Consider the following 16,578-nt stretch of genomic DNA (forward strand, 5'->3'; position numbering starts at 1 on the left):
CGCCCGTAAGGTGTCGATTGCGCAGCGAGGTTGAGACAATGAAGCGGTCGTCTCTCTCTGAAGTGCAGCGGTGGCGGCCCGTTCTTGGTCTTCGATTGAAGGCACCAGTCTCTTGGAACCGTCTGTATACTCGGGATACAGCAGACTGGCTCAAGTGGAGCTGGGCAGCGACTGCTCGCTGACTTAACCCTTGTTGCAGCAAGGCAACAACTTGAGCAGCTTCTTCTGGTGTGGTATCCATGGGTTTGCGAAAACAAGGAATACAATGCAACGAGATGTGTACCGGTCAACTTGCAACAAGCGACTGATAAGGTACACCGGATGTGGAAAGGTTTTATAGCGGGATCAGGTAGCGCAAGGCGTGGATTCCTAATGAGGTAATTAACACTGACGGGCAATTAAAATGCGTCATTAAATCTGCGCTTAGTTTTTTTTTATGGTATTGATCTTAATTGAAAGCCTAATTCTTCAGCTTTCGAATGACATATCACTTTTATATTTACCATTTATCGTTTTAGGAAAATCAATGTATATGTGCGCCGTGAAGGCTTGAGTCGATTTGGTTGCTCGCGAGTGTATTTTCTGTCGAACAGTGAGCTCTAATGAAAGCCTTATTGTGCCGTGTAAATAGGAAATAGAGGTGTGAACAAATTAGAAAGCGATGTTTTTGGAAGTGCAGACGTAACTCAACTAGTACCTACCTAACTAGCAAGGAGCACTTCGAGTTTAGCATGACCGACAAATTTTGATGTGATTGTGATTAGATAACGCCAGGGTGACGAGAAGATTCAATGATGGATACCTAATTTTATATTAGTCAAATCGGAAATCTTAAACTGAAATCTCATGTTTTTATTTCAAACTAGCCTTTAACTAATGTCGATATTGCAATAAGTTTATACTAAGTACCTATGAATCTGTTGGATAAGTATTGTAGCTATTTATGGCCTTAGGTAATATAATACAAAGACCATTTACTTAACTGGTTTTGATTAACCATACTCACGATGTGATGTTAGGAGTGTTAAAACTGATAGTACTAGGAGTGTAACTTTACAATTTTCTTAATTATTTTTAATCTAACTTATATTGGCTCCGATCTAGATAGTCATACGTATAATTGATATTTCGGAACTGTAGGTAAGGCAAAGTAAGTGACAAGCCAATAATCGGTTCAGTCTTTAGTTCAACGCACTTTACAATTCAATGAGGCAGTATTGTCGGATCCGATCCTCAGGAAAACAAGAGAAAAACAAGCTGTGGCCTTCGCATTCAGCCGGTATCGGCATGAGCTGAGTTCACGATTCCTACTCGATCACTATCTATCTAGGTATATAGTATATAGGTAGTTTTACGCCATACATACGAGTATTGCCTCTTGTGTTTCCTTGATATATAAATACATATTTTGCTTGGTATAATGGGAAGGTAAAAAAAACAACATAAATCACAATTGTTTATTTGCAACGTTGCAGGTACGCTTCAATTTACTAGTATCTACCTATTGATCTATATGCAATACAAATAATAATAATTATTAATAACCCGGTTCTACGATAAGCCTGTAATCCGGGCTACAAATCTAACCCAACTAACGTTAATGTAGTACAAACAAAGCTTTTTGGGTTAGTGGTATCGTGCTACGAGGCTATTCAATTAAACCTAATTAGCAGCTAGATATGTAGGAACGTACCATTTCTTAGCCCTAAGCAGAATGAAGACAATCCATCAGAGCATCTTTCACTACATCAATGTTATTGTGCGATTGTTAGAACTTGGGAACACTTTCGCACGCTCTTAAAATCTCCTTTGTCTTATGCCGAGCCATGCTAATGATATTTTTTAAAATACTTCTTAGGTGTTTTTGTGCATTCTATTGTGATATTAATATACGTAATTACGAAATATGTTTTCAATTAATTTTAGTGAAGTTTGCCTCGTGGTCTCATGGCTGTCGGTAGCTCTGTTGTTTTGTAATGCGGAAATTGATTTATATTTCCATGACTATAATGAAAGAACATTAAAAATAATACCCTGTCATTATTTTTGAAAGAATTTAAAAGAGATATGTGAAGATATATGTAGTCTAATTGCATAAATATGGTCGAGAATTCAAGACAAAGACACTGAATACCGCAAAATAATATGAGTGCCTAATTATTTCGACTTAAAATAAATATTTATGCAGGCAAAAAAAATAAGTAGGTAATACATTTAAGTGTATAAATTATAAGTATTAGTGCTTCCAGGTTTACAATATGCATTGAAAAATAATAACTACTTAATAGTATAAAAAAACGGATAATTTTGTTAAAATAATGTAAAAGGTCAATAATTAATTCAATTTGTTTTGAGCTGCGCGTTGAACTCTTTTGTATAGAGCTTAATTTAATTGTTTTTTTATATGTTATTGCCATAATTATACTATTATAAGCTAATTAATCTAATAATCGTCTACTAATGGACATAGGCGTCTCCAAGGGCCATACCAGAACTCTTTTTCCGGCTAGCTCAGTCAGTCCACCGGGCTTTAGGGCTGGTAATTTTTTCATTTACGAAAATTATACATTTTGATTTCGTGATATCCCTTCCCGATATCATTATAACAAAAGTTGTTTAGAATAAAGAGCTCTGAGACATAATTCCGGATGACGAAAGAGTCACCCTGTATTTATATTCCGTTTGCTGAATTAAACTAACTTAAAAAAAATATAACAGTCTACAACCGCGTGTACCGCAAAACGGTCTACAAGGAGTTGCAAAAAGTATACTTTGTAAAATATAGCAAGATCCCTGTGTCAGCTGTCAAATCCATACATTTTATCTGTCATTAGTTGATTTTCAAGGGAAAATCAACTTTATTCCCCAGGCATAAGCATCTGTCAATCAAACGTCACAGGGTTCTTGGCTCTTACTATATTTTACAAAGTATAGGTGACTAAATTTTCTACGATTAAGGTGCAAATTGACATGTTGTAATGTCCCCACTCTTTTCTATCTATTTTCTATGAACTTTTCGTCGTTAACCTAGTGTACTTTTAGGGCGCTACCTTATGCTCCTGATGCCCACGGTCCTTCTGTGAGTACTTAACGAGTATAGTGATTACTGCCCAAGCTATAATATATTTTTTCTGGACTAAATGCCCACGGTCCTTCTCCGAGGACGAATACTTTGTGTTTGAATTATATTTGAATTTACCGCCATTATTTTTTGGGATTGCATCTATGGATTTAACATTCCATCACTGACAGCTGTCTTAAGTGTCATCTGAGGATAATCAATCGTTCATTGAAAAAACGTCAAAAAACGGAACCATGGCGGGGCCACCGTCGACTAAGTAAGTTGTAATCTCATTTTACTTATGTGATCTAATCATTTAATACAATAACTTTAATAAAACCTTATTGTTAAGTATATTAGCAAGATACGAATACTAATATTTTATCAATTAAGGTTCTAAATAATATTCTATGATCACCCATTTACATTAGTCCTCACTTGAGGACTCTGGACTGCTATACTATAATTTTAGATATACTTATTTATGTATTTTTTTACAGAATATAATGCGAAATCCAAGAAATTGAAGCAGATTTAGCTATGTCGGACATAGATCTCTCAGAGGACGATGACATGACGACATAAATGACTCACCATGAACCCGTAGAATTTGAATTTTGTGATGATGATATCCAGGAGCTGCTAGCTGAGCCTTTCATTTTATCCTATTTTGTTCCTATATTGATCACAATAATTATAATAGTTGATAAGTGAGAGTTTATCTAGAATAAATATAAGTTCTAAACTTATGTGAGACTGATTTAAAGTGTTAAATGTGTTCCTAAGTGGTTCTAATTTCATAAGTTTTGTTATTTCTAACAAATTACCTTATAAATATATTTTCTACCAATAAATTAAACTTTTTTTAACTGCCCGCGGTCCTCACATGAGGACTAATGATTTTAGAATTTAAACCTATTGAAACTGGTTCCTTTTTTAATGCATTACCCGTACATACTACTAGGAACAGTATATAATAATTTTTGCGACATTTATTCAAGTTTAAGTTTCTGGGCAGTAAGCTAGGTAAACGCAATAGTCCTTGTGTGAGGACCGTGGACAGATAGTCCTAAAAAAAAAAATAACGGCTGGGCGTCAGGAGGTTATAGGTAAAAATAATCTTATCAGTCCCTTTAAACATAACCAGAAAAGATAAGGATTGCAACAAGCTATAATTTTTTCCAAGTACAAAATTAAGTACTGTATTTTTGTGCGAAGTTTAAACTTGGTATATGACTCGGGAACACCCAAATATTCCGAAAACCTTTTTTCCGAATTTGAAAACACCGAATATGTAATTTACGAAATATTGCAATACCGAATTTTTAAAATGCCGAATTCTAAAAATCACGTAAATTATAATTTCGAATATAATATTCACGAAGATTTGTTATTACGATTGTCAAATACACGAACGTTAAAAAATACGATTACTTAAGCATACAAAAAATAAAATACCGATTTATTATAATCACGAAAAATTCAAATCCCGATCGAAAATGTGATAATTCGTGATTTTGACAAAAAAACCATAAACGCCTTAAAAACCTTAGACTCAAGACCTAAAGGTAGGTGCGACGACGAGCAAAGCGAGGAGGAGCGTGTTAGGTGCATATAGATATCGAAAAACGGAGCGGAGCGTCTCAAATAATATAGCTTAAAAAATATTGTTAAATTGTATACGGATTATGCTGTTAATATACATACACACTATTCTTAATAACTATTTCTTTTTAACTAAGATACATTCGGGAATTTGTATTTTCGGAATATTAAAACTTCGGGATTCGTAATTTTAACAATTCGATATAATAAAAAGTCGTACCTTTAAAACATCGAAATAATAATATTCGGAAAATTGACTTTCGTCATTTTAATAAATATGTTGTTTGAAATTTCGTTTATTAACTATTCGTGATATTCGTTATTCGGAAACTTAAAATTCGGGATTGTGAATTATTCGGAATTATGAAATTCGTAATTTTAAAATATCGTTATTTTCATATTCGTAAAAAAGTAATTCGGATTTATGTAGTGTACCCATATGACTCTTATTACATGAATATGATACGATATATTAACATGAAAGATCGATTTATGGAGATGTAACAGAGTAATTAAATATTAATGGATCTAGTTCTTGTTTGGTTCATAAACATGAAACAATGAAATATTTACGTTTCTTAGTACTCAGAAGAAGGTAAATTAAACAGTGTGAAAAGGTAATTGTGTAGACATTTCGTGAGCGGCTGGTTCGTAATGTCTTTCGTATAAACGAGTAGGAAACAGGTTGGAAAATGTCTGTTTTTACGTGTTCACTTGTTTCCTTTATTCAGTAAATATCTGTAATTCTTTGAATCGGTGGAGTCCGCTGTTCGTGACTTTGCGCTCTGATACTCGAACATCCGGATGCGCCAGTCACCCAATTGTCTTAAAATCGTTTAAACTACACCAACGAGCAATGAAAACGTTTCAGTGACAAAGCACCAGATTACTCTTAAACGGGATAGTAGGCTTGATAACGCCGTCTGTAAATTATTATGAAGTATATTTAACAGCTCATACAGAATATTACCAACTAAAAACATAACAGTGTACAAATTTTAAATGTTTTTTTTTATTGGGGCATTTTGTGCGTGAAACTTTTTTACTGCTCACGAGTACGGTATTGGGAAGTCACCGTTTTTTGAATGATTACTCCAAGTCTAGTAAACTTCATTCGGTATTTTGCTGATGTTTTTCAACGTCTATGGGTTAATATAACTCGTTGCCTAAAGGTTAACTACCTTAAATAGCAAATTTTAATTATTCTAACGTAATTTAAATCAGACCGGTAATTATTCTTGACTATGGTTATGAAAAATATTTGGAAATGTGTTTGCATTAACAATAGTTTAATGTTTCAATATTATTGCTGTAATAGTTTTTGTTACGGAATAGTGGACCTACAAAAGTCACTGCAAATTACATAAGTTGCACTGAAAAATATACCGTGGAATTCGGAAATAAAAGAAGTATTTTTAATTACCACATACAATTTTAATTAATCGTATAAAATTTTCATGGTATAGTGAATATTTTGATGAGCACAATATATAATAGATCGCTCGATCTTATTATGAAGCTATGTAAACAAAAACATTCGGTGATGTTTGGTGTGCAACTGTGCGCCAGTGACTACAATTACAATATGCTTTTGCCTCCGGCTGTGACCACCACGCGTGACAATGCGGTGAACCGTGCTGGATAAATGACTGTAATGCCCAACGACTACATTTAGAATAATCAGACAGTGTAGGCTTAGAAAAGTCGGGTATTTAGACTTATAAATATACCTGTTCTCTTATGTTTAAATTTAGATCTGAAATTTTATATGTTACGAAAGAATTTTTAAATCATAAGTTATTAATTAAATTATAAAAATATATTTGTTTCAGATCCCAATCGACAAAAATGGCCTCATCAGAAATAAAGAAACACGCGGGATGTTCTACAGTACACCAAATAGAATGAACAATGTGGGACTCTCTCCAGCAGAGAATAATCAACTAAATACTATTAAAAAACCGTTATACTGCACATCATATGCATCTCTGATACCCAAGATGAAAGAGGACATGGATGAAGTCACCAAACAAAACCCTCGTATATTGGATCTAAGGTTAAAGTTAAACGAAATCTCAAAAAAACAGGATCGAAGTGTTGATAAAGAAACAAAAAGCTTGATAAATGGAATTACACAGAGACTAGAAGAAAAGGAGCAAGATGAATCAGGACCATATAGCTTGATTTTTGAGCTCCAAAATAATGCCTCAACATCCCAGCATGAGGACAAAGATTGCATAGATGGAAACGTATGGACTAAATCAGACAACGATGCTTTCAATGGTAAAGAGACAAGTGCACATTGTTATGCAGATTCCGAGTCGCTCAAAAATATTGTTGACAGATTGCCTAATGTTATACGGATTGATGACAAGCCCATGAAAGAATTTGAGTATTCTTGTGAAACTGAATCAAATTTACCAGTAAAAAAACCATATCATACACAATCACGATCTGAGTTGTGTTTGAATTTTAAGTCATATGCAAGTCCCCGACCTTTTGATCCCAACGCTAGTCCCAATGAAAACTCAATTAGTAGAGCTAACGAAGAAAATTCATTGGATGATAGCCTAGGAATCTTAACTCCAGACCAAATGGACGATATATGTTTTTTAGAAAATGCCTTTTCTCCTACAGTAGAGGGACTCCCAAGTTTCTGTGATAAGAATGACTCTAAAGCATCTCCTGATACAGGAGATACACCGTCTACTGATAAAACTGAAAGCCATTCAGCAGCTTCAACTATTCAGAACGATGGTTTTGATAATAATGAGTGCATGAATTCTGGTTTTCCAGAAGAAGCTATTATACCGTCTGTGACTTTACAAATGGAAGATGATGAAACTCAAATTGTTTTTATGAAGGCATCGATCCAAAAATCAATTCCTACAGTAGATAATAATGAAGATATTACTGATAAAAATGCAATAGAGCCTATCAAAGAAGAGGTCTTGCCATCTTTTATGGAAGACGATTTTATGCCTTCTATTCACAGTAGTATTTTAGAACCAGCCAGTTCAATTGCAGAAACAACAGTGAATTTAGATTTGCCTTTAGATTGTAAAACGAATGATATAAGATTATCTGTATCTCCTCAAAGAATAGAACAGACACCGTCACCAGAGGACCTACCTTTAGATAGCTGTGACATTCAGACTGAAGTAAGCACATACTCCAATTCTCAGTATTCAGTTTCGATACTCCAAGATTCTCAAACATTCTCCGACGTAAAAAATGATTTCCCTAAATCTATGGAAACGTCTAAAGTTTCTAATAGTTTTATAACCAGTATTACGAGTATTACAAGTCTTGATGGATATCAAGGTGACGGGGAAATGTCGCGGCCTGTTAGCCGCGGAGCCGACCATTCTATAGGGGCGCGTGAGGAAGTGGCTGAAATGGATTGGCAAAACGTTCCAGTTACTAGACGAGCTGACCCAATGACAGACTCTGACTTTTTCACGGAAAGCGATGCAGATGGACTAGATGACAACGTACAAAGAGGTGACAGGCGGGCTCAAGTGATAGACGGTGCCCTGTATGGTGGAAAGAATGGTAATGGAAACCCACCTTTAATTGTAAATAGAAGCGAAGACTCCTGCATGGAATCAAGTGGTGTTTATACCGATTTTGAAACTCATAGAACATCACCAATATTTTTGAACGTAATAGATGACATGTCTCCAGAAGGGTCAACTCCATCAACACATTCAGAATGTAGTCAAAAGAATGTCAACACTAGCCAGACATTGCCTGGATTTCTTCCTGCTCTCGATGAAACGTTGAAAGGAAAATATTCACCGAAACTCAGTGAAGACACGCCAAAGTCTGGAAGTAAAAGAAACTCAATTAATAGCGAGAAAGCTTCAAAATTCAATGATAAACTGCCGAAGGAAGAAAAACGATTTACTTTGAAAAAGTATAAGATGCCGAAACGCGATGTGCCAAGTAAACTAAAAACTATGTTGAACAGTAGAAAGAACGACGCTGACTCTAGCCTACAAAGTAGTCCCAAAGTGCTGAAAAAGAACGAACGACGTGAGAGTCTCTCGAAGAAAAACTCGATCGAAGCCAAGAACGACTTTAAAACGAAATCGTTTAAAGATGTCAAGTCAAAAGTAGATTGTTCTTTCTCGTTACAAAGATCCCAGACCACATGCAGTGTGACTAGAATGCTGAGTTCGAAGTCGTCGACTAACGCAAAGCCAAAGAGGTGCGTATTGTTTTGTTTGTTTTTTTTTAAATATAATTATAGTAGTTTTAATTAACAAGCTGTTAATTATCAGTTCCATTTCGCCTTCTCTGTAAAAAAATATCTGCGTTTTGGTAATTCCGGCATAAAAAGCCATTGTGTTTTAGCTTACCAAAAGGCAAATTAAAAAATATACTCATATGGTTCAGCCGTTTTCCCCTGAAAGAGTAACAAACATCCATAATTACTGACTTTATTGTGTACAATATTACCTAGCAGGATGTTATGAAAACAAGTGTGCTTGTATTGCAGCCGCCACATGCGGATGAGGATGGAGCTGGGGTCGGCACACGGCAGCGGCAAGTCCAGTCTGCACAGCTCACAGAGCGACCTCAGCGCGTCCAGCACGCCGCTGGGCAAGGTACCCGCCAACCGGTTCCCTCTTCTGAGTGAGTATTATACTTCTTATGCTTTTTAACTACATACTTTCATATAGGAACTAAGTACATAATAACTGACTCCCCGAAGGAGTAGTCCGAGGCGAACTAAAGGGGTAGACAGAGGTGAACTGAGGTGGTCAGTCACTTTACACAATCGTGATAAGTGATTCCAAGAACTCATTTTTATTAGTAAGTATGTATAAAAGTACCGACAGTAAACTCGCCTTCTAGGTTATGAGTTCATAGGTTAGTTACCACCTAGGTATTTCGTAGTTACTATTACTAATGGGTTTCTCTACCTTAAAATGAACCTTTATTTAAATTGTACCCAGCTAGGCATAATGCTAGAATCTAGGGCATTGTGTATTTAGTGGTGTTGACTTTTGCCGTGTGTGACTGAACCATAATGATAAGATTAGTCTCCATTTACCTACAGCCATTTATCAAGATAATCGTTATCTATTCTTGTGGTAGGTGCGTAGTGAGTAGTTACTAAAGTTAGTGTTTTTGTAACTTTGCGATGGTAATCTTGGCAGGCACTACGGCTGCTAGTGCGCCTGCAAGTATTGTTAGAGCAAGTAGTACCGTATCCAAGTTTGTATCGAACGCCTGGCGGATTATGTATAGAAAATGTTAGCATTGTGGCGCCTGTGTAATATTTTAAACCCTAGACGCACATACACTCGCGAGCAAAGCATTGAAAAAGTTCCAGTGATATAGCACATTAAATAAATCATGGCAATGGCAGTTTAACGTTTTAGTGCTCGTGAGTGTATTACTTTACAAATTATTAAGTATAATTTACTACTTCATACCTTCCTACTTCATACATATTATTGTTTCCAAAAGACAAAACGAGTGATGGATTTTCTACGTAAATAATACAACTACTTATTCCATTATTAATAAATACATTATTTTAGTATACCTACTTATGCGATTAAAAATAAATTTATTTAATGCGCCAAATCAGCTGCCCGACTGGTAGAGTAGCTGACAGCTGATTTGGCAATCAATGCAATAGGCAAACAGTGCACAATGCACCTAAGATCCAATAGAGCTGCATAAGGTCATCCCGTGTCGCATCCGGGGACGGCGCTCGCAAGTCAAGCCGTCTGGCCTGGCAACTGGCGAGTTTGGCATTTCCTCCCGAGGTGGCGGTGGCACCGCGGCCGCGGCCACGCCAGTTGCCGGTCAGACGCGAGCGGCGCGCGCCGCCCGATCATGCCGCCCGCTGTCACAAGCTGACGTCACGCGTGCATCGCGAAAAATCAATGGGACACACCACGCTTCCACACTAGGTTAACCGCATACCGCATTTTCTGACACGAAAAAGCGTCCCATGCTAAACCTGTGCAGTGCTGATATATTTCCAATGATTTAAGACCTGCGGCTAGACGAAGGCAACCTGCGTTCTGTGAAGTTTACTTTCAAAGTTTTGTCCCGTGTTGTGTCATGGTTTATCGCAACTACAGTTACAAGATTTATTGATAATTTTTAATGCTGTTATTCTACCTGGAATATCGAGATGAAGATTATTGATATCAGTTGACAGAACGGTAAACCGTATTCAGATAAAAGCCGGCTGATAATTATTACTTACCTGTTTCAAGATTTTCCAATAGATATACTGTATACCTTAACTATACAACTATACTATTCAAAATATTACAGTTATACCTACCTGTACCTTATCAAATATTCAAAAGTGCAGTCTATAACCTGTACTATTAAATATGCAGAAGTTGTACTCCATCTGAACGATCTACTACAGCTCTCAGAATTAATTAACTAAAGACATTTGACAAAATGCTAATTCTAATACCTGCTCTACATAGAAATAAACTATTACGTTAGAGTTCTTACCAATACAAGCATTATGTGACATGCACAATGGTCTACGTAAGAATCAATTATCGATTACAATACTATGACATAACGAATTAAAAATACTAACACAAGACTAAAAGGGTAGTAAATAATTAGTTGATTAGAAAGTGCAATACGCGGTCAATTGAGTTTTGATGAAGCATGAACTTGCAATTAATAAAGAAGGTAGATTGGCTGAACGATACGCCATCGCCATACGCTGACAAAGCAATGGGTCTTGTGGGGTTCAACCACAGTAGCTGATGTAAGTACTGTAATGGTATACGTGTGGTCCACCTTTCACTGTATGTCTTTTTAATGACGAAGCAAAATGTAGAGCCATGGTTGCGAATATTGATTTAATCTCCTAATCAATTTATCATTACAATGCAATTAGGCAACTAATTTGAATTGTAGTTTCCAACAAAGTTGACTCAAAAGATGTTACATCTCCGAAACCTGACGCGTCGCATATCAACATTGTTAACTCAGGTGTGATAAAGAATGCATTGTACATACTGCGTGATGAATTCCAGGATGTTTAGGATGATTGGGCAACGACGTGCAATGTGGCAAGCCAAGAAATACACTCGTTGATAAAGAATCAGATAATGTTACCCAGACAAGACAAGCTGAAGTCGAAGAGTGAAAGTGTGTACCAATTAGTATCGCATCAAGCTAAGTCATCAGTCTAACTGCTAATACTGTAACGTAGCTAGGTACTGCCTTCAAACACATCATTAGATTGTTTGTTATTGAGTATGATGGAATTACACAATTATTTATAGTCTAAAATGTTCCTTCCACATCAATGCAGTTATGAATGGTGTGGAAGTTTGAATAAAGTCTTTAATTGGCCATTCGAACTCTTCTTTATAGAGTGTGTCTGTGTAGAGTAATCTGTTATCTGTCGAATCATTGAATGGTCACGCCGACTCACGCTTCGGCACGGCTCACGGATTATCACAGATTCAGGTAAGTTTCAGCATCTACAATACTGTAAAGTTCTTTTTACTTGCGAGACAGAATCTTATTATGATCTGCAAAATGATTCCATTGTTTAATTATATTTTGAATTGTTGAAAGTATTTTACTAGGGCTATAAAATATATGATCTGTCAAATGTAACTGGTGCGATACTGGAATATCCTTTTCCATCGAATGAAGTACTTACTGAAAGCACTACCCGTAATCGATGCTAGGTATATTCCAATTTCGACAGTTTGTGGCAAAAGTTATTTTGCCAGAGTAGCCACTTGTTAACAATAGATCTGCTACTCAGAGTGCACGCAATGACGTTTGAGACGCTATAGGAGATCGGTAGCCCGCTGGTCCAGTTTCCTCGCAGGGACTAAATCGGTCCAGCTGAGGCGCGGTGAAATCGCCTCTGGAACCCGATGCAGTGTAACGAGTTATTCTCGTCCCCAGTTTTGTTGCGGATCGATGCGTTGAACCCGCACTTCGATGAGGCGACGTTTAGTATACTCGAGTACACTTCCAAAATAGAGGAGGACCATTGTACAATTTAGAGCAAATATTTTAGGGTGGTCATGCTCTATGAAAGCAAATTTAAAAAAGTATTTTTGATGATGACTCTATGAAATGCTCTCTTTTTCTCATTAGATTAGAACAGGGTTAAAAATTATCCTGGTGGCTTGACCCGACTGTACCGCAAGATTGTTTGCTGTTATTGATGGGTACATCGCGATTATTTATTACCGACATCCGGTGGTTACGTCCGCTAATATTTGCCTCTATCATCTATTGTATTGCCATGAAATTGTAACGCCTTTTCTTAGGTTACAAAATGCATTAAACTTGTATACTTACATAAGGAGAAAAATTGTCTTTGCAATGATACTAAACAATGGCCGCCTAAAGAATTTTGGTTATTTTGCAATGATGATAACACCCACATGTGTCTACTGTATGGACATACGTAGGTATATCACTAACTTTGATCATCATTCTGAAATAAAGAGCTATTCCTAAACTATCTAACATTTCGAAACTGTGAATTTCGAATTTACTGATGCAGTATTTATTGGCTTATGTCGAATCTTTTTGTGTTTCAGCATACCAATAACCTACTTGTAAGATATTTATGTACTTCATTAAACATTGCTGTCAATAAAATTTGTATGATGAGCTAACCATAAACCAGCTCTTCATAATGAAGCCTATATCGGTAATACAGAGTCATTGTAGACCAGCTTTGAATGACAATGTTACCTAACTAATGAAATTTACGTCTACGTTATGTCTAGGCATAACATAATATATACTACCTAGCTTGAAAAATATACATGTTAATTTATACTTTTTTATTGTTTATTTGCTCCAAAATCTGATCTTACGTAATTGTTAGATTGCGTTTGTTTGAACATAAACCTAATTGCCCATTAGCCTAGCCTGGCCTAGCCAGCTCTAGCAATAACGTCTGAGCTCTAACATAATGCTGGTATTTACGTATCGATGCCGAACCTCTGTTTCTATTTCTATGAATGTTGACCTAAAATTATGACGCTTTCAACTTTATCATGCCTTTAACCCAAATAGTTTCAAACACGAAGATGAATGACACTAAATCCTTTATTGAACCAATTTTAATAAAATGAAAACAGTAAATTATAATTTTTATTCGACACATTACCAACTATAAAAAGATAATATTTCCACATCAATCAAGAGAACTGAAACATGTGTCTCTATATTTGACATTCAGATGGAGACTTCTCGTAACGAATGGTATATTTACAAGTGCTGCAATATAAACAAATGTAAAATCTTGAGATCAAATGGATAGAATTGTAAGTCAAATATTTTTTATGACAAGCCACAGGCAGGTTCTAAGAAGCTCAAATACCTAGCGAGGCATATTTATGTTGCGGGATCAAACTCCTACGCACTCGCTTGTTTGTTGCACCATGGCCCAAATATACGCAACTTTGCATTTCTACGAAACGGATCGCTTCGCACTCGTTTACTCATTTCTTTTTGTATCACTGCGCAGTGCATTCAGTATTATTGATCTTTGATAGAGTTGTTCTGTGACAATGTTTTTTTAATGTATATTCTAATTATTTCATTCGGAACAATGGACATCCTGCTTTTCCCATCTTATCGACCTAGCGTCATCGCTTGACTTTACTTTCTTTAGTTCTGTGTTAGAATTAAACAGGCGAGCGATTCTCTGCACGACTCGCGTTTTGTTTATCTTTGATCTGCTAATGAAGTGATCGTGTCAGGTTGTGACAGTGAAAAGGTGCACTTAAGTTAGGAAAGCAGATCACGTGATCGCAAGTGGAGGGTGCGTCGTCTTTCCCACAGTCGCGAGCGTCGTGCCGTGCGTATCGTCTTGCATCACTTACATCGCCATGCCAATTAGCTTTTTTACATAATCCGACTGCACTTTCCTCGTAATAAATAGCTTAGCATGGTATAGTTTAGTCTGGCGGACTATTTTTGTGGTCGCAAGAACCGGTCGGGCAGTTGACTTGCGGCGAACGATACAGACGCAGGTGGTTTCCGTACAATGCAACCGGTTGTCGCATTGTTGTGAGGTGAATGTGGTTTGGAGTCTATGGCTACAGAAAGGTGGACTTCACTTAATTGGGATTCTGAATTGCACCTTCAAACCAGAAGCTGTAGTTCCCAGTATGTAGGCACCTGGGAGTGAGATATCATCGAGAATGCTAATACAGTTTCCGCGAAACTCGTCGGGCGGTTCGTGCCTATAAACGGAATATGACAGTCCGTCTTTACTTTGTGCAGTGTTTATCGTGAGCTGCTGTACGCCAAGTCTTAGCGTTTCTTCGAAAGTGAACTAATTGCATCCTCTTGTTGGTTTTTGCTTGGCAGATTCACGTCAATTGTGTTACTCGAACGGTAATTTAGCTGTCTCGTTCAGCTGCTAACAATATCGTTCCATAGAGAAACTTTCAGTTCTTTTTTCACATGGATTTACAAATTGTAAGCCGTTCTAGTCGTGACGAGTAACAATTTTTTTCGTGGCCATGTCTATATTGGGACCTAATGAAGATACTACTTTTTAACCATCAACAATATATTTATGATGACAGTCGGGCTTGGCAGTGCTGTTTAAATAATAATTAACTTTGATAATAACAATAACATGTTAAGCAGGTGTACTAATTATTATAAATGTGTTAGATTTCTCAGACAAACAGTTCCAATGGTGCTACAAATAACAGTAAACATTAAAGGTGTTTCAATACTGGTTTTGACCGGTAATTAATTAAGCAATTTAAATGGAATAAAAACTGCGTCAGCATCTAAAAACCACAACCAACAGATAAGAAAACATTAACAAATTTAAACTAAAAGCAGTAATAAACTCAAAACTAAAAGTTAACATAATAAACTCGATTTATTTATTATACAACAGTATTTTTAGATAATACAGTCAGTGTTCTATGATCGAGTGGACATCATTTGTTTAGTCTTATTCCCTAAGCAAAAGAGTAGTTTATTCTATGCAGTGTTGTGTCATGCGAATAGTAAACGCAAGCCAATGGTGCTCCGGTGAGTAACGGGACCTTTCCACTGCAGATTGTCAAGTTTCAAGAGAAATAACAAGTTGAACCACCCACAGTCGAACTGGGTACGCCATGGCCTGGCCGCTACCTATATCTGTAGTGAATGAATTTAACAAGTGAAGGTATTGGATGTTTGCTCAGATTTCATAGTAGTTTAGCAGCACTCCTTATTCCTCGAATAAATACCTATTTATTAATCGTGACCCTGATAATTTATAAGAGAATTACAAATAATTTGAAATAACGTATGTCTGAATATGACAGACAATTCTGGGCCGCTATTCATAGGCAGATTTACTGAAGCAATGCAAATTATTAGGATTTATCGGCGACCATACTCCGCATGCATTAAATCTCAGATCACGTCCCACGGTGTATTAAAATGCTGCTCATGGACATATCTGTTACGTTCGAGAGCGGAGAGCCTGCACATGAAATTGTGTAGTGTAGCCTGGTACGTTCAATAATAATGTATCATTTTAGAGGTCCAAGCCATTTGAAGCCGGAAGGTGTCAATCTGTGCCCAGTTGTAGTGCCATTCTGCGATTGCATGCGGCAGTACGTACTTCCTTGGCTGCTTTTACCGCTCCACTCGAAGCGAAAGACTCGCGAAACTAATTGAAATGCATGATAGAAAACCAATTAAAAATCACAAACACTTTCGAAATCATAAAATTTGCTAAGAATGCCAAATTGTTATTTTATTCATTGTGCCAGGTCATTACGCTCATTCAGTAATCGTGTTACCTTGCAATTGTAAGGTTTTAATTAATCGAGTTAAGATTTAGGATAAAACGTAACTGAATCACTTCAGCTGTTCTGTTCACGCCATGGCGCTGGCACCTCGCCAGG

At 36.6% G+C, this 16,578-nt stretch overlaps 1 protein-coding gene and 1 long non-coding RNA gene across 3 annotated transcripts in view; both read left to right on the forward strand.

Annotated features, from left to right (window-relative positions):
* LOC105383286 (microtubule-associated protein futsch) overlaps positions 1–16,578 on the forward strand; it is a 67,208-nt gene that overhangs the window by 14,155 nt on the left and 36,475 nt on the right. For both annotated transcript variants that reach the window (XM_048624560.1, XM_048624561.1), the window contains exons 2-3: positions 6,499–8,879; positions 9,171–9,307. In XM_048624560.1, coding sequence (XP_048480517.1) covers positions 6,499–8,879; positions 9,171–9,307 — 2,518 coding nt within the window. The remainder of the gene's footprint in view (positions 1–6,498; positions 8,880–9,170; positions 9,308–16,578) is intronic.
* Positions 3,055–3,821, forward strand: LOC125489267. The gene is made up of 2 exons (XR_007266847.1): positions 3,055–3,338; positions 3,562–3,821. It is a non-coding gene; the product is annotated as an uncharacterized LOC125489267 (long non-coding RNA).

The sequence above is a fragment of the Plutella xylostella genome, chromosome 12 (genome assembly GCF_932276165.1).
Source record: "Plutella xylostella chromosome 12, ilPluXylo3.1, whole genome shotgun sequence".
In the NCBI taxonomy this organism is placed as follows: Eukaryota; Metazoa; Arthropoda; class Insecta; order Lepidoptera; family Plutellidae; genus Plutella; species Plutella xylostella.